The sequence below is a fragment of the Danio rerio genome, chromosome 22 (assembly GCF_052040795.2).
Source record: "Danio rerio strain M-AB ecotype USA chromosome 22, GRCz13ab, whole genome shotgun sequence".
Classification (NCBI taxonomy): Eukaryota; Metazoa; Chordata; class Actinopteri; order Cypriniformes; family Danionidae; genus Danio; species Danio rerio.
Window position 1 is genome coordinate 34903347 of NC_141042.1, and position 19231 is coordinate 34922577.

At 39.4% G+C, this 19231-nt stretch overlaps 1 protein-coding gene and 1 long non-coding RNA gene across 51 annotated transcripts in view; both read left to right on the forward strand.

Annotated features, from left to right (window-relative positions):
• Nucleotides 1–19231, forward strand: part of dock3 (dedicator of cytokinesis 3) — a 406352-nt gene that overhangs the window by 228339 nt on the left and 158782 nt on the right. For all 50 annotated transcript variants that reach the window (XR_015522243.1, XM_087304578.1, XM_087304583.1 and 47 more), the window contains exon 6: nucleotides 16931–17079. Coding sequence is in view for 49 of the 50 variants with exons in the window: in XM_087304578.1 (XP_087160704.1) it covers nucleotides 16931–17079 (149 nt within the window). In the remaining variant the exon portion in view is untranslated. The remainder of the gene's footprint in view (nucleotides 1–16930; nucleotides 17080–19231) is intronic.
• Nucleotides 4781–12675, forward strand: LOC147831653 (uncharacterized). The gene is made up of 3 exons (XR_015522287.1): nucleotides 4781–10252; nucleotides 10370–10733; nucleotides 10823–12675. It is a non-coding gene; the product is annotated as an uncharacterized LOC147831653 (long non-coding RNA).

Genomic DNA, 19231 nt, shown 5'->3' on the forward strand with positions numbered 1-19231 from the left:
CGCCTATTGTTATCGGTCAGATTATTGACTGTATATCGGTTATTGGCTTCCATATAAAAATTATTATTGGTTGTTGATAATGGTCAGATTATTTAGCTATATTTATATATATATAGAAAGAAATGTAATGAACTGTTGTGCATTCACCATCTTTACTCTTTGCAACACAAAATGAGATAAAAAAAAAGGTTCTGTCCCTCAATTCACAAACAAATGAACATTTATTGCAAGATTTTTGGATCTGGGAAGGATTTTGAATTGGTCAAAATCGTTTAATAAATCAACATTATTAAACATTTCTCTAACAAGATGAAGCTTCAGTTAAATATTATACTTTAATTGTGCATATTTTGTCCTTGTCAAACCAAATCCATATGTTAAAAATTCCAATAGTATCTGGATGCAGCCTTTATCTCAGCTTGCATCACTCAGCGATGCAAAGTCAGACACAGTGCTCTCAATGGAGTGAGTGACCTCACTGTGACGGGTAGGGTTAGGGGTGGGGTTAGGTAAGCCCATTAAAAAGCATTGGATGCAGCTCAGATTGCACTGCACCAAGTCTGCATCCAGACCCCTCAAAAAATCTGTAAAAAAAAAAATTTGTCAGTTTCCATTTCTGTGTGGAGTTTGCATGTTCTCCCCATGGGTTCTCTCTCCGGGTTCTCCGGTTTCCCCCACAGTCCAGACACATGAGCTATAGGGGAATTGTTGAAGGGACTAAGCCGAATGAAAATGAATGAATAAGTGCATTCAGAACTTTTTGGGTTGACTGTCACTTTAAGAGATGTTTACATTTGTTCATTTAGCCAGGGCTTTTATCCAAAGTGATCTGCGGTTGCACAGGTTAGCAGCTCTCATGTTCTCCTCATGTTTCTAAGATGCTCTTACTCTTACTCTTTCCTGGACCGAATCTTTAGCTGAGGCATCTGACTCATGGTGCAATTATTCATTCATTCATTCAATTTCCTTCGGCTTAATACGTTTATTCACGAGGGGTCGCCACAGTGGAATGAACCACCAACCAGAGGAGGGTAGAGTATCTAAAATCTGTACTCAAGTAAGAGTACAAGTACTTGCAGAAATTTTTACTTAAAAGTAGCAATCTTAAAAGCTACTCGAGTAAGAGTAAAAAAAGTACCTGATGAAAATATTACTCAAGTAAGTAGTTACTTTTGATTTATAAATATATATATATATATATATATATAGTCCATAGTGTAGGTTGTGACTGGAAGGACATCCGATGCATAAAAACGTGTTGAACAGGTTAGCGGTTCATTCCGCTGTGGCGACCCCGGATTAACAAAGGGACTATGCTGAAAAGAAAATGAATGAATGAATGAATGTATAATGTATAGTTTGTCAAAATTATTCGACATCCTGTGATTTTTTTTTTTTTTTTTAAATATTTCCCAAATGATGTTTAACAGATTCAGGAATTTTTTTACAGTATGTCTGATAATATTTTTTCTTCTGGAGTAAGTCTTATTTGTTTTACTTCAGCTAGAATAAAAGTTCTTTCTTTCTTTCTTTCTTTCTTTCTTTCTTTCTTTCTTTCTTTCTTTCTATCTATCTATCTATCTATCTATCTATCCATCTATCCTAATATTATTTACTGTCATCATAACAAAGATAAATGAAATCAGTACTTAGAAATGAGTTATTAAAATAATTTGTTGAGAAATGTGTTGAAAAATCTTTAGGTTAAACAGATATTGGGCGAAAAATAAACAGGGGGGCTAATTATGAATTTTAAATTTAAATGCTATTTTTTAAATGATTAACAGCCTGAATGACTTTTTTGGCTTAGTCCCTTTATTAATCCGGGGTCGCCACAGGGGAATGAACCGCCAACTTATCAAGCATGTTTTTACTCAGCAACCCATCTCTGGGAAACTGAATGACTGATATGTACTGGGATAATCTATTATTCCATTAAACAGCTACTTGGTTATCCCAAAGCAGGCCTGTAGCCAGCCTGTTATAAGGGGTCTTTTTCTCAAAATGTGGACCTTTTTGCAGTTATTCACCTCATTTACAATGCATGAGACTACATAAACTGAGGCCACATAAACTGGCCGTAGTGTATGTTTGTGAATGCAAGAGTGTATGGGAATTTCCCAGTCTTAGGTTGTAGCTAGAAGGGTATGCTGGATAAGTTGATGGTTCATTCCGCTGTGGCGACCCTGGATTAATAAAGGGACTAAGCCGAAAAGAAAATGAAGAAATGGTTCAAAAGAATCATTTCAGAATATTTAGATGTAGTTTGAGTTTAATCCAAATATTTGGCAAACTTCCTGGATGTTTGCTGTAAAACTAGTTTTAAAAAGCTGAATCTCACAACAGCCAGGCCACGTGTGGTTTGTTGGACATCTCTAAACAGTTTGTTGCATTCTCAATGCGGAGACACCACAATACTGTCCCTTATGGTCTGCCATTTTCTGCGCCCTTTGTTGACCCGGAGCAAAGACACACAAACACGAACAGACTGACTGACAGTCTTGCTTGCTAGCGTAAAACTACAAGGGAACTGAGATTGCGTGTCCTGAGCAAAGGTTACAGCGGCCCATGAGAGATTCGATGCTAATGTGTTAGCCAGTTAGCTCATATTCAGTGCATGAATGACTACTATTACCTTATATACAAACATGCTCAAATATATGATCTTTCCAATCAGTTTAAACATTTTTAAACACCTGACTGTGCTGACACGATACTATAACACTAATAATAATCTTAAAATACTGAAGCTTTTCAGACAAAACTTTAAAACAGCAAAACAATCATGTAGGCCCTGCTAAAAAAATCCAGCTTAAACCAGCCTAGGCTGGTTGGCTGGTTTTAGCTGGTCGGCCAGGCTGGTTTTAGAGGGGTTTTGGCCATTTCCAGGCTGGTTTCCAGCCATTTCCAACCTGTTTTTAGCTGATCAGGCTGAGAGATGACCAGCTTGACCAGCCTAGCCAAGCTGGGAGTCCAGCCACAACCAGCTATATCCAGCTTAAACCATGCTGGTCAAGCTGGTTTTAACTGGATTTGGCTGGTCATTTTCCAGCCTGACCAGCTAAGACCAGGCTGGAAATGGCTGGAAACCAGCCTGGAAATGGCCAAAACCCCTCTAAAAGCAGGCTGGTCAACCAGCTAAAACCAGCCAACCACCCTAGGCTGGTTTAAGCTGAATTTTTCAGGGAAAGCGGGGTGGGTGGGGGCACAAAGTAACACGTTTTGGTTTTGGTCAAATAATGAACAAAGTAATAGGGATAGACAAACCATATTTTTTTACCAATAACACACAAGCCTCTCCTTAAAATGAGCACTGGAATTATGATAGCCGGATCTATGGTTTCTTTGCAGTATTGCCAAAAGTGCCCGGAGTAAAAAGTTACTATTTATCAACTGCAGGGCAAGTTGTAACAGACAAGGGGGTTAGTTGTAACACATCCTTATAAAGGCAGATTTCACACAGTTAATTTAATTTCTGTTTACTTTAATAAGTAGCTATATTTCCTCAGTAATTGGCTTATTTCTTTTTTTATTCTACATAGCACAGTATGTTTATTTATTAATTTGTTTAATGGATAAATGCATTTGTATATTTGCATTATTATCCATTTATCCATTATTATACAATGCATTTATTTGCATTATTAGCAATAAAATATTAAAATAAAATTTTCTATTGAAACATTTTTATTTAAAAAGTTCTCAACTTTAAACTCAAAATTCAAAAACATATTTTGTTAGTTTTATTGGTGTGTGGCTTAATTGTAACACCCTGCTACAACTAAGCCCGCTTTGTCATGTTTTCCTCAAAACTGGCTAGCAGTCAGTGTGTTTTTTTCAGCCTGATCTCACGAGAAAACGGAAGTATTTTACGTTTTGGCAGTTTAGTGGCTAATTCGTACGAATTCGTACAGATCAGTCGTAAGAAAATGTACGATTTTAAAAAGGAGGCGTGGCACCTAACCCCACCCCTAAACCTAACCGTTCTTGGGAGGTACGCAAATCGTACTAAAATGTACGAATTAGATCGTACGAATTAGTACGAATTAGCCACTAAATGAAAAAGTTACGAATTGCCGTGAGATTGTGTTGGTTTTTTTATACCTTTCAAAAGGGTTTCTTTTAGCCTAGAAGACGGTGATCATAACAATATAATATTTTATGTACATACTTTCACAGATTTTTTTACAATAATAAAAAAATCGACTATAATAAAAAATACTTTTATGCTGCAAAAATGCTTTCTCCTGTGTTTCTCATACAAATTTCACCGAACTTTTTCAATAATTGGCAGGAAGATGTCTACCAGCACTGTGGTGAAAAGAAAGAAGCATGCCATGGTTAACCCAGAGCAAATACCTTAAAACTGTTACATTTACATTGTTACATTTAACCTGCATTACTTTGTGCCTCGCGCTCCCCTATCATAGTAGAGAAATAATAAATCTGCTAGTTAATGGTGCGTTTTAGCCTTAAACATGCCCTCTTTCTCTGAAGCTATTGTTTAAATGAAGCATTCAGACTTTTTCCTCAAATAAAGTGAATTGTTACATCTTTCATATAATCGTTTTATTAGTTTGCATTTGTTTAGTCATGTCGGTTTGGCCAGTGTGCCTGCTACACATTATATATGTGCAAATTACAAGCTAGCATTTCCTTAGCTAGTAGTCTCAGTAAGTTTCCCTGTATTGTTATTATCATCTGTTTGTTCTCCAATACAAAGCTGAATGTGCAATATGTGGTTAGAGAAGAGCCCCTGTGTGTGAGGCGAGCTGAGTCGGCTAGTGCAGGTGAGCGTTAGCATTAGCACCCGGAGGATCAGTGGTGACTGTATGGAGTGTGGGCGAAACGCTGTGAGTCACACTCCATCACTGACTGAAGAGTCTCAAATGGAGGATGCAGGGAGCTAATAAATCAGTTTTCATGGTCTACAAATTCATCTTTTCTTTAATACATGCATTTCCTGTTGGCTAAGCTGTTATTTAGGATTTCTGCTTCGTTTTTAGCATTAGCTTATGTAATTCTTTCCATATAATGGCAGTTTATATGCCGAAACCCATTTTTAAGGCCTAGCATATGTTGTTTTGTTGCAAATGTTGCTGCTAATTGGTAAATCTGAGAATCTAACAAATAGTCAATGCCACTAACCTGATCAACACTGATAGATTTTCCTGAAAAGCGCTCAATGGTTGTGCGGAAGTCTTGTAAGCTAAACAGCAGGAGTCAGAGCAAGAGATGAACATGTGTTCTCATGAGAGCTAATAGTGATAATGGGTCATTTAACAGCTAAACAAACAGGGCTTTAATGAGAACCTGCTATTTGAGGCGCCATTCTCAGCGGGGACGGTGTTTCGAACTCATTGAAATCAGCAGAGTGAGTCATATATACGGTGTATATTCGGTGTCTTATTGAAGACGTATGCTTACTTAGAATCAAGCCCTGCATTGCTTGTCCCTTCTTATCTGATATATTATTTCGATGTTGTTGTTATATCTATGCAGTTTAAGTTCGTCTCCAGTCCGGAAAGACCCTTTTAAGTCAGCATTAAATCAAAATTTCCTTTTAAATGTAGATAGTAGCACTTGTTATAAACAATGTATATGTGTGTCTCATTAGTTGGATTCTGCCCTCAGAATATAACCTTTCCATCTCCCTTTGAAATTACTTTTCTTCATTTCTGGCCCTTTGGATCTCCATCTTGGCTTTAATCTATTTGTCAGTCTTTCTGTCACAAACAAAGAATGTTCTGATGGATCCAAGTGCAAGTGAAAGAATATTTATTGACACAGTCAAGATAAATGTAACAAGTGAGTGCCGTGCTAGGGCTAGGAGAAACCAGAGCAGGGATCAGACGGGAAAACAGGGTCCACTGGTAACTCAGCACGGTCCTGAGCACAGACAAATCAACACATAAGCACACGTAACGAACTGTCAAGGAAACACAGAAAACGTCGCACATATATAGGCATGATAATGAGCCTCAGCTGGCGAACTAATCAAACCAACTGAGTGCCGTCATAACACGTGACCAAAACAAATACACGTGGGCAACAAAAACAAAACAAACCCACATGATCAAACAGACACTCCGGAAGAGCGCACAAACCTGCAACCGTGACACTTTCTCCATTTTGTTTTGTCGTTTTGTTTAATTTTTTCCCTGTCCTTTTCTTCTCTTTTTTTTCCTTTTTGTGAGCTAATTGTTTAGATAATGTATTAATATTTTATAGTAGAGTGAAAATCTAATTCATTTTTTGTCAGGATTTTGCCACTCCGGTCTTGTTCATTCTTGTTTTGGTGGCCAAACACTAGTCCTGTCATGTCTTGTATGTTGTGCTCGGCTCGACTTTTCTTGGGTCGAGCACTGCTTTTCTGTCATTGTGTGTCTTTTGTATGAGCGCCGTCTGAGCCGCGCTTGGGCTGTGTGTTTTCACACCTGATGCGGGTGCACATGGTCTGGGCATGCTTGTGACGCGCTCTCTAGTCGTGTTTGTAATTGTTCTGTCGGCAGTGTGCTGTTTCATTCTCAGCTGACAAGCTGGTTTCAGTTATGAGATGAAACATACACGTTGCATGTGTGAGCACACGGTGAGGTTTTTTTCATTTATCGTGTGCTCAAGTCTTGCGTCTATTTATTTCGGTGTTGTCTAGGCACGTGGCTCTGTGTTTAAATTGTGGTTCTGTGCTTTAGTGTTGTGTTTTAGTCTTTTATGTGAGCACATGGCTTGTGGTGTTTGTGGTATGATCACCAGCGATCAAACCACCAGAGGTCGCTGGTAAACACTCACACACACAGAGGACTACAAATCTGCTTATAAACGGACTACATATTCAGTCATGCCACACACACACCTGCTCTGATTAGACTCCCACAGCTGATCCTGCTTCTAGACTGATTACTGCAGTACTTAAACAGCACAGAAACACTCACTGTGGCTGTGTCTTTTTATCTGTCACAGTGAAATTACAACGCGTTTCCTTTGTCTTCTTTTGCCGTGTTTTGATCCTTGCCTTGTTTATTTATTTAATTTTGTTTGCTGCCTGCCTCTGACCATCTGCCTGATATTTTGACTTCGACTCTGGATTGCCCTCATACATCTGTTTGCCCCTGTATTGACCACTGCTTGCCTGACAATTCTAATAAACCTGCACGTGGATCCAAACTCCAGTTGTTTGTGTCACTCCCCTGCGTTACAGTTTGCCTTTTGTTTTATTTTTATTATTAATAAACTCATATTACTTACTGCATTCGAGTCCTCGCTCCCTTTCTCTTTCTGAAACCATGGTAATTTTGTTTGCAATCCCCATCTTCCAATCCAACCGATTCCTAAAGGATGAAATTATGAACCACACTACATAATTTCAGGTCTTTTTCAATGGGATGTATATTCAGTTAAATTCAGTTCAGTTTATCTTTATTTCCATAGCGCTTCTGCAGTGCAGATTGTGTGGCAGCAGCTGAACACAGAAGTTCTAGTAAACTGAAGCTGTGTCAGTCCAGTTTTCAAAGCTGAAGTTTAGTTCAGTTCAGTGTGGTTTAATCTTCACTGCTGAAAGTCCAAACACTCAAGAGCAAATCCATCCATGTGCAGCTCCACCAAACCAAGCAAGCCTGTGGTAAGGAACAAAACTTCCCCAATTAACAGTGGAAGAAAAAAACCTGGAGAGAAACCAGGCTCTGTTGGGCATGACCATTTCTCCTGGCCAAACGTTTTGTGCAGAGCTGCAGGCTAGGCGCTGGAGTCTGGAGAACGTCCATCGTGGAGAAGCTGCAGGTGTGAGTAGGTCACAGGCGGGTGTTCAGGCTGGCTTACAGGATCAGTGCAAAGACTCATCTGTCACTGGGGTCTTTCAGGAATTCGTCTCAAGCTCTCCACTCCTCCATGACCACCACAGCATCTGCTCAGGATACGGCCTGGTCCAGGATTATGGAAACCTTGGTATATTCATCATGATATTGGGAAAATTCCCAGTACTTGGTTGCGGCTGGATGGGCATCCGCTGTGTAAAACATGCTGGGATAGTTGGTGGTTCATTCTGCTGTGGCGACCCTTGATAAATAAGGGATTAAGTCAAAGGAAAATGAATGAATGAATAAATTAATCAATAAATGAATGGATGGAAAAAAGGACAATCTTAAAGGGCCATGACACCCCCCACTTTCGGTTAAAGTCTACTTCAGAATTTTTTCAAAAGATGCATGATTAATGGCCGTGAAGCTCCACGAGCATAGGGCAGGAGTGGGCGTGGCCAGCAGGGGAGAAGGGAAGTGAACAACTGTTGTTGACAGTTAGCTCACAAAATGAAACACAAACCGTGAGGAGACGCATGAGTTTATAGTTCACACAGTTAAAATGCAAAGAAATAAACTGTAATTTAATGCCCTGCTACATTTGTTATTCGTAATTTCATATACACATAACCACAATTTATATCATTATAAAGATAAGTGTGTTCATGTAAACACTATAAATGAGGATTCTCCCTCGATCCCCGGGTCTAAATTATAGATCTGAATGCAGACTCAGTGCAGCAGGTCTCCTGACCTGCCTATTTTAACCATTAGCCCTGCTGGTAATATAGAGGATTTAGGCAAACACAGCAGCACGGCGATGTGTCTGAATGTGAACGAACTCCTGATAAAAGTCAACGTCCGCCATTCTTCAATTCTCGCACTGCTCTCCTGACAAAAATGCTTGCAGCACACACACAGCTTTGCTGTATGATCGGCCCTGACAAGATCGCGGGGAAAAAACATGCAACAAACCCCATGGATCATGGAAACAAACACATACGAGCCTTCGTGAACGGCTACTGCGTGCCGTAGGTCTGTGTCTGTGGCAGGTCTGTCTTGCCTTCGGAATCCACGTGCTCTCATGTATAATTAAGCAGCCGGCTCTTCTCATAGGATAAGAAAACTCCGCTATGAATTATAATGAGAAACCGCCAAAAGAAGCCCCAAAAATAATTTTAAACCAGGAAGCTGAAATTACAGTAGCTGACAAAAGCTCAAAATTATCCAGTTTTCCCCACAATTAAAGCTGACAGGTGCTAACATTCTCTTAACTGATGCTCAACACACACAAATCTGTTAATATAAAAAAAAGTTCTCCAGGGTGTCCTGAACCTTTAAATTATGTTTAAGTGCTTATTCTGAAATTGCCACATAACAAATGGCAAGTGCCATCAACTCTGCTTAGTCATAGTGTGATAATATGGAGGAGGCAGGATGGATTCAATTATTTCTACGCACCAGAAGAGGAATATACAGTTATTCCAGGTGGCATATGACTAAACAATGAGAGTAAGAGATGGCGTGATGCTTGCCAAACAGTGTGCAGTTACTGGCTGTGTTGCACCTGCCATTCTGCAAATCCCTTTGAAAGATTCCAGCATTAGAAATGGTTGACTAAACTTTATTTTTAACAAGGTACAACAATTAAACATTTGTTTAATGTGATTCAGTTTCTTAGAGCACCTCTGCTGAATACTTTTTTCTCTGAACTCAAGTTAAGATATGGATGAATTGGACGGCCGAGAGATGATGATGCATGGTTTCGACACCTTGCACTGTAGCTCAGTCCAGTCTCTGTATTTAAAGCCTGTGAGTCACGCAGTAGTGGAAAGTGTGATAAATACATGCTCTTCACCCAGCTCTGTGCAACACGTGCTGCAGCTCCTCGTCCCACACACTCACACACTAAGAGGTCTTCTGCTGTGTTCCCTGAAGCCGAAACCAACAATTGTGTTTTGCATATGAGTCTCCGTTTACCTTCTTTGGGTATATCAATTTGGGCGGCACAGTGTTGCAGTGGTTAGCGCTGTCGCCTCACAGCAAGAAGGTCACTGGTTCAAGTCCCAGCTGGGTCAGTAGGTATTTTAGTGTGGAGTTTGCATGTTCTCCCCATGCTGGTGTTGTTTTTTTTCTCCGGGTGCTCCGGTTCCCCCCACAGTCCAAACACATGCACTATAGGGGAATTGGGGAAACTAAGTTGTTCGCAGTGTATGAGTGTGTGTCCTGGGGGCTATTCCAGAAAGCAGGTTATGTGACATACCTGGGTAAGTTTGAGAGTAAGTAAGTAGATAACCTCAGCTTTGGTTTCAAAATCGGAGGTAACTTCTGGGGTATGTTAAGTAGCCATAGCAACTTACTTAGTAAGTAGCTATGTGCCAGAGTTTGTCTTTTTTAGAGAGTTTACTGAGCATTGCATGCTCTTTAGATGAGAATATATGTATATAATTATTGTTATTGTTCCTGGAGATCGACCTTCCTGCAGATTTCCGTTGCAAGCCATATTAAACACACCTGCCTGTAATTATCAATTGCTGCTCAGGTCCTAATTAATTGATTCAGGTGTGTTTGATCAGGGTTTGAGCTGAACTCTTTCGGAAGGTCAATCTCCAGCAACAGGGTTGAGCACCCCTGGCCTAGTGGTTAAGTGCTCCGACATATAGCACGATGGTGCTCACGGCGACCCGAGTTCGATTCCCGGCTCGAGGTCCTATGCTGACCCTTCCCCTTTCTCTGGTCTTAATACTTTCCTGTCTGTCCTCCACTATCCTATCCCAATAAAAGGTGAAAACACCCTAAAATATAATTATTAAAATACAAATAAAAAAAAGAAATCAAACCAGACAAACTGCGGGTCTGCGCTTACCACAGAAAACATTCAGTGCAGCTCTTTGTATTTGCGTCAGGGCATTTTAGGCAACTGTACATTGTGGCAATAGCGTGTAGAAAACAGAAATGTGCGCACATCTAGAAAAATCTTGAAGGCATGAAGGCAGTGTGCCGATCTACTTTGAATCTTTTGCTAATAGCGTGTAGAACCATCTGTATAGTATGCCTGGCGGCTGATCCATTTATTTGAACTGTACATACCCACTGCACATGGACATTTGTAATTATGTACACACCCACTGTACATATGCATTTGTTTATTTATTATGTAATTATGTTTATCTATCTGCACACTTTTGATTATTAATAGCAGCCTGTACATATATTAATTTATTGTAAATCTCTGTTCATAACTAATACAACCTGTATATAATGTTCATTGTAAATCCATTTGTAATTATCACCATAGTTTTTCTATAACTGCACTATATAACTTGTATCCTGCACTTGCTGCTATTGCACTGCTGGTTAGACCTAAACTGCATTTCATTGCCTTGTACTTGTACATGTGTAATCACAATAAAATTGAATCTAATCTAAACCTTATCCAGTAGTTTGTAGACCCCCTAAATCTTAAACATTTGTCAGAACTGTTGATTTTAAGCAAAATACATTTCCCAGTGTTAACTAATGGAGATTATCTGCTAAAACAGATTAGACAGGCATGCGGTTTCTTAACCAAACACAAAAGCCTTGTTGATATTTGAAGTCTCTGTTCTTAATATCAGCCTAAAATATCAATGTGAATCATTAAAGGGCTTGTTAATCAACGAGGGACCTCATAAGTATTAGAGTATCCTGATGGATTATAAACCGGGTGCAATCCATCTTTCAGTTACTGCAGAGGAGGCTAGGTTCTTGCCACTGGGTTGTGGGGGCGGCTGCCAATCTGAGCTGGATTTCAGTTAAAGCTCCAGGATTTATTCAAGTCTCTCAATGACTAACTTAAAAGAGTCATAATGACATTACACTACTGAGACTGAAACATTTATTTACAATGATTGTGCATTTGTAATTGGAGAGACAGCAAGGGACATGATTCCACAAGATCAGCTTGTGCCAAGATCATAAAATACCTCATATGGCAGTCATGGAGAAAAGATAGGCAGGAACATCACGTCTCTTTAATCTAGAACTCATTTGAGAGAAGAGAAGTTAGAGATACATATTTACCTCTTTTTTTCCATTCCACCTATACAGGCAAAGGGAATCACTTTAATATTATTGATCAGATTGGGTTCTGTAGTCAAGATAAATCCAGAAATGTAATAAAGTGTTACTCAACACTGAAATGAGTCAGAGGGTAGCAGCTAAGTTTAGTGAATTATCTATGTTCAGTTGGGTATCAATCAGAATGAGTGTGTTTGGGTGAACTGTCCCTAAGACGAATGTAGAGCAATGTTTTTTTGCTTAGTGACCTGTAACGGTTGTTGGCCTGAATTGTATCTCAATGATTTGTGTGGTGATTTGTGATCTTAAGGTCATGTTTTTAAATTTACAGTTGAAGTCAGAATTATTAGCCCCCCTAAATTATTAGACCACTTGTTTATTTTTTTCCAATTACTGTTTAATGGACAGAAGATTTTTCAACACATTTCTAAATATAATAATTTTAATAACTCATTTCTAAAAACTGATTTATTTTATCTTTACCATGATGACTGTAAATAATATTTTACTAGATATTTTTCAAGAAACTTCTATACAGCTTAAAATGACATTTAAAGGCTTAACTAGGTTAATTAACTTAACTAGGCAGGTTAGGGTAATTAGGCAAGTTATTGTATGACAGTGGTTTGTTCTGTAGATTATCGAGAAAAAGTATAGCTTAAAGGGGCTAATAATTTTGTCCCTAAAATGGTTCATAAAAAATTCAAAACTGCTTTTATTCTAGCCGAAATATAACAAATAAGACTTTTTCGAGAAGAAACAATATTATCAGACATACTGTGAAAATGTCCTTGCTCTGTTTAACATCATTTGGAAAATATTTAAAAAAGAAAAAAAAATCGAAGGGGGCTAATAATTCTTACTTTAACTGTATATATTTTTTTTATTTTCCAAGTTGGCAATACATTGACAATACATTACTACTGAAGGTTTTGAATTTGTGATTAGAAATGATAGTTTGGGAGTTTCGAGATGCAGAGTATAGACCAGGGTTGTTATGCCTCTAAAAATCATCCCCTAAAACTCTCTAATTAACTTTGATTAAGAACTAGTTGGGTGATTAGGTGACAAATGAAACATTCCAAACATTCTGAAAGACTAAATCTGCAGTGCTTTTAAATTACCCAAACCACCAGGAATACAGTGGTCAGCCAATATCAATGCAAAGAATATTCTGGTGGAAACCAGCTTAGACTTAGGGGGAGAATTGGGATTGGGCCTAAAACATATGGACTTGCATAGCAATCCAGATCCTACTAGCTAGCATGGATAAAAAGGTTTCCACACCACTTCATCATCACTTTTCTAGCTAGGATCACACAAAGGCATAGAAGGAGAGAGAGAGTTGTGATAACTTCATTGACTACAAATGGATGATTATTATTTTTATTTTTATTTTATCCGGAGGAGCTTCTTAATAGTTAGCACTTACAGCTGAATTACAGTTGAAGATTGCCACGCGTCAAAGAAGAAACTTGCCTACCGATTGTGCAATTGCCATGGACCAACAGTAGCTCAAACGGGTTTAAAAAGTAACTCCCCCAAAAAAGACTGCTTTGGTGAGATGTTTCTAACAAAAAGAAACTCTTCCAAACTTTGTTTTGGTCGGATTTTGTTTGAAATTCCATCATTCCAGTTAGCTCTTTAAATTAGCTTGAAGTATATTGGTCTATAGACTTATTTCACGCGGCCGCCATTTTCAAAAGCAAAATCGAGGCTGCGGTGGGAAGAAACCCGGAAGTATCATTGGGAGTTACATAGGAATGTTGTGTAACTGGCTGTATATCTTATCAGTGAAGATAAAGTGACACAAATGTATCATTTCTCCGCCTTCAGGGTGAACCGAAGGTCCGTTCTGAATGAATGGTGAATGTAAACAGGGATATCAGAGCTCATTTTGAGCCAAGTTAAGGGAAATGGCACTAGTTAGCTAACGTTTTCTTTCCCAAACACACGTTTTAGATGCCATTTATAAAACTTGCGTTAATAAACTGAATCTTTCACTATATTAGACTTGTCACGACACTGAATTAAAAGAAAAACCGGCAATTTCGCGCTAACATTTAAGGCACTGTTGATGGCTTTCTTAAAACAGCGCTGATTTGCCATTGTGTTCACGTGTTCAACAGAAATGGTTGTGATTGGCCGAGAAGGTCATCAGTTCACCCACCGCTGTATACCGAGCACAAACACAGACGAGCCGAGCGATCTGCTTGATGACTCGACTGATCTTGACGGCTGCTTCACACTCCAGTCCGTGTATCTGTGTTTGCACTGGGTGAAGAGCGGTAAACTGAGTGCAAACCAAACACAGATACACGAAGACTGAAGCGCGAAGCCATAAAGATCAGTCGAGTCATCTGGCTCAGCAGCGCTTCCATGTTAGCGGGAAATAGCCGGGTTTAAAACTTCAGTACCAGGACAACACTATTATAGACAACACGAGGGTGTGCTGCAGAGGACTGCAGTGTTTTATCACTCACCGGGTTACACAGGCTGAAGCAGGAAAGCGTCCTCACGGTGTTTAAACTAGTGCCATGAGCTGAAGCCTAGGAGGACACTGAAGCATATCACTGAGATTGTAATCTTGTTTGATGCTAAATTGCTTTTAATTGTTTAAAATAAACTTACTGAATAATATTAAAGTGATGGTTACACCATTTCTGCATTTTAAAGTCTCGGAAACAGCTGGAGGTTTGTAGTACACAGCATGTTACTGCAATGTTTACAGTGCTGGACCTACACTTCCGGGTTTCTTCCCACCGCAGCCTCGCTTTGGTTCTTTAAAATCGCGGCCGCGTGAAATAAGCGTATTGTAACATAATTCCTTTTGATTCAGGATGCCAACTCTTACAGATTTCTCATACAAATTTTAAATGATAAATGAAGGAATTATAATGCTTTGACTTATTGTTTAATCACATTTACAAGCACAGTAGCATATTTAAAGCTGCTGTATAGGCTTTTTCTGTCCATTCACATCCCGTCCCTTTGCGCCCCCTGGCGGCTTATTCACAAACTGCAGTCATACACTAAAAACGGAGCGGCAGCAATTTCAAACGGCGGCGGTATAAGCCCCGGCGGTAATAGCCACTTTGAACTCTCACCTACTTTACTGCTGTTTATACAAAGATTCACTCTCAGCTTCCATCAGAAACATTTCTCCGCATTCCTACACAAAGTGGACTTGTCGTATGTTCTGCAGCTGGTCATTGAGATTTTTCTCCAAGAAATGGGCCATTGAGGCTAGTAGGAAGTGAATCACTCTGTTTTGCTTGTGATCGCCTCAAAGAAGACTAATTATACCGCCATGAGGAGGGGGAAGCTGTCAGTCTCCAGAGCCAGAAGTGATCTGGGCGGAAATAGCTACATCCAGTACACAGGTCCAATTGAGTACAACAGAACATCTGATGGATGTGGCTTTTACAAGAGAGTGCTCAGATCCCATCTCATTTCACCAATAACACACTGTGGAATGGAATACTGACATATGCATACAGATATAGGCATCGAGGGGCACATTCTTGAGTAAACCTTCTTTGTTTTCAAGAGCACATCAAACTCAAGTCCTGAGATGTTTGGTGATGGAGGACACTGGAGACTGCACACACAACTGGCACAGCATGACAAACGCACAAATCTGTCTGCTACACGTCTCCCTGAGGGCCAACGGGGGAGTCGTTATCATTCATCATGCACAAAACTTGGAGGGGAAGCCTTGCGGTTTGGGACGTGTGCTTAGAAGATGCTCGGTGGTTGTTCCATGTCTTTGACTGTCTGTGACTTTGATTATCTTCAATACTGCAAATCCAACATTATTTGAAAGCAGCATGACATGGCATTCACATTGACAGTGGTCTGTAGAAGCTGAGCAACATGAAGTCATTTATTTTAGAGACTCTAAACAAAGTTGAGCAGAGATTTTTGCAACTGTGAATACTATTCCCCTAACTTAAAATCTTATTCACTCTGCACTGACAGGTCAGGAACAGGTTTGGGATTGGTTTGTTTAACATAGGCTCATTCTGAAAATGTAACCCTATATATATTTCTGGAGATCACGAATAATGTAGCCAGAGCTATGTATGGCTGCATTTCATTTTTAAAAACGAACGCTCCGAGGCGGTATCTTGCCATTCATTTTCTTGCTTACAAGCTGAACGCTTGCCTCCGTATGTACGGCTTTTCTGATGTTACCAGTTTATTTGGTAGCTTGACATGCACGTTGGCAGACTTGAGACGCAGAGCAGAGTTGACAATTAGGTTTGAGTATAGTGAAGAACGGTTCCAGAAAGCTGGCAAAACAGAAATGAAATCTAAAAAATAAAATAAACAAGTAAATAACGGTGAGAATGTGGTATCTGAAAACGTGGTAAAAATCAGGCTAGGGCTTTTCTTTTTCTGCATTGCTTTTCAAAACACTTAGGTTAGGTATAGGGAAGGGGGTGTTTGTGTCAATCTGTGCTTTTTAGAATACTATTGCTTGGGATTAGGGAAGGGCGAGGGTGAGGGCATTGGTTGGTTGGTCAGTCAGCGTCCTCAGGTGGGTTTACGTGAAAAAATTTAGGCACAAATGGCACTCGCGAGAGAAATCTGAGATCTGAAAAAGTATACACAGCGGCCTCTGGTCGATTCACGAAAACCAAAAACTGCAGAACAATGTAGCTCCTTGGATGTATTTGGCACTCTCCAGAAATGTATATAGGAATACATAATCAGAATGAGCCTAGGTTGGGTTTGTTGGGTTGTGGAAATTCTGAAAAATGACTTGCTGTAATCATTAATTGTTGGACTGAAATGTGGTGTTGGACTTATATATTAGTGACATGATGGGAACGTTTGGCAATGCCGCCTGTCTTTAGCGAACCAATGAATTTCTGGTGTACAGTTTTAGAAGTACACATTTATTTCTTTACATCAACGTAAGAGTGTATTGCATTGTTCACAGGATGTTTAGTATAATATGTGCGATATAGGCCTACTCCACAGTGGCCAGATCAAATTTAAGGTTAATTTGTAATGGATAGAGAGATTCAAATAAATCTTTGCCTTTCTTTCTTGTTTTCTTTTTTCCACAGAAGCATAAAGTGGACCTTTTTTACAAGCTTCGTCACGTGATGAACGAGTTGATTGATCTGAGGCGACAACTGCTTTCAGGCCACCTGACCCAAGATCAAGTCCGCGAGGTCAAACGACACATCACTGTACGACTGGACTGGGGCAATGAGTGAGTTATTCTTTTTTACCTCCAAAGACAAATGCTCTAAACAAACTCAAACTTTTGTCTTAGTCTTAGGGAAAACCTTTAAATGGGTTGTTAGCAACGGTAGACCCTATGGTAACTCCCACTATAAGTCTACACCAGAAAATAGGTTTAAGCTGTTGTTAGCAATGATAGCCAGGATCCTAATATGCAATATTGGTCTTTATTTTGGGCAATAACACAAAAACATGCTTTAAATATTTTGTTAACAACGTTAGCCATCATGCTAACTTCCAACATTGGCATAAATCTCACGGAAGAATACCTTTAAGCTGTTTAAGCAAATTTGGTCATACTTGTAGGGACCAATTCTCACTTTTAACGGACAATCAGCTATTTTAACCCTATAAACTTTATTTTCAAACAAACTTTTCCAAGCATTAACTTTTACTTCAATAAACTGCACATGACCAGCAAAGCTAGAACCAGCAAGAAAATGCCTTACCAGCATTTGGTTTCTTTTAACAGCAGGGAAAGATGGTTTCAAGTTGTTACCTAAAGTTAGCTGTCATGCTAATTTCCACTATTGGTCTTACTTTAGCACAATAACCAGTAAAGCTGACTTTAACGTGTTGCTAGTGATGTTAGCCATCATGGTAATTTCCGCCATTGGCCCAAATCTTCTGGAAGATCTTCCAAAGGTGTGTTTAAATTGTTGTTAACAAATTAACCATCATGCTATCTTCCATCAATGGTCTGAATCTTGTATAAAAACCATTAAAGATTCCTTTAAGGTGTTGTTAGCCGATTTAGCCTTCATTCTAACATCTACAATAGGTTTAGATCTTTCTTATAGAACCACGAAAGGTGTCTTTAACAAAGTTATCTAGCTTCCACCATTAGTTTAACTAGTGCAGAACAACCACACGATATACCTTAAAGGTGTTGCTAAATGTGTTAGCTTTAATGTTAGCTTACACCTTTTGAAATGTATCCTATTAAACAAGTATTTGGGATCGACTTCGTCTGGACTTTAAATAACCTGTTGAGATTTAAATCCAGCACTGGCATGCTTCACTCAATCGAAAGGTGTTTAAATAAGCTGTTGTGTGTCATGAGAATCTTCTGGTGTTTTTTAATGGGATAGAGACCAAGGCCTTTTAAATGTGGAGTAAACAGAACTGTAACACTAGAGATGGATTGTTGTGACTTTCTCGTCACCCTAAATCGACTTGGCCCAGAATAAAAATGAGGAGAAAAAGATTATATGCCATTCGTTGCCTGGTTAATGCAAACTACATTTCAGATACAGTAATGCAAAACACAACACAACAAAAAGGATGAGTTTTGCCTTTCTTTAGAGTTAATTAAGTTTTCACTGCAATCAAAGACACTTATGTTTGTCCTTCAGATGCCGCCCCCATTTTCTAACCTACACACTTGTGCAGTTCTTCTTTTTCAGCATTTAAATATCTCGGTATTTACAGTTCTTGCATCATTGTTTCATTGTTTTCAGAGATTTTTGAAAGTTTCATGGCTATTATCCATTTGATACTCAAATTGAACTTGAAATGCACTGTAGTTTCAGAATGAATGATTGTTTTTTGGGAAGTTATCTATCAGAGCAACCTTTCCAGATCTCCAAGTGAAGAGTTATTTGGTTCACATCTTGCAGCATTGAATTAAAGCCAAATAACCCTGCTGAAAAATCCAGCTTAAACCAGCCTAGGCTGGTTGGCTGGTTTTAGCTGGTCGACCAGGCTGGTTTTAAAGGGGTTTTGGCCACTTCCAGGCTGGTTTCCAGCCATTTCCAGCCTGGTTTTAGCTGGTCAGGCTGGAAGATGACAAGCTAAAACCTGCTTGACTAGCCTAGCCAAGCTGGGAGTCCAGCCAAAACCAGCTATATCCAGCTTAAACCAGGCTGGTCAAGCTGGTTTTAGCTGGATTTGGCTGGTCATTTTCCAGCCTGACCAGCTAAGACCAGGCTGGAAATGGCTGGAAACCAGCCTGGAAATGGCCAAAACCCCTCTAAAACCAGCCTGGTCAACCAGCTAAAACCAGCCAACCAGCCTAGGCTGGTTTAAGCTGGATTTTTCAGCAGGGAATTTAAACCAAAAGTCTTTTAGAGGTCAGGTGATCCGAGTATCGGCTTCTGCGTTTCAAACCCAAGTTTACC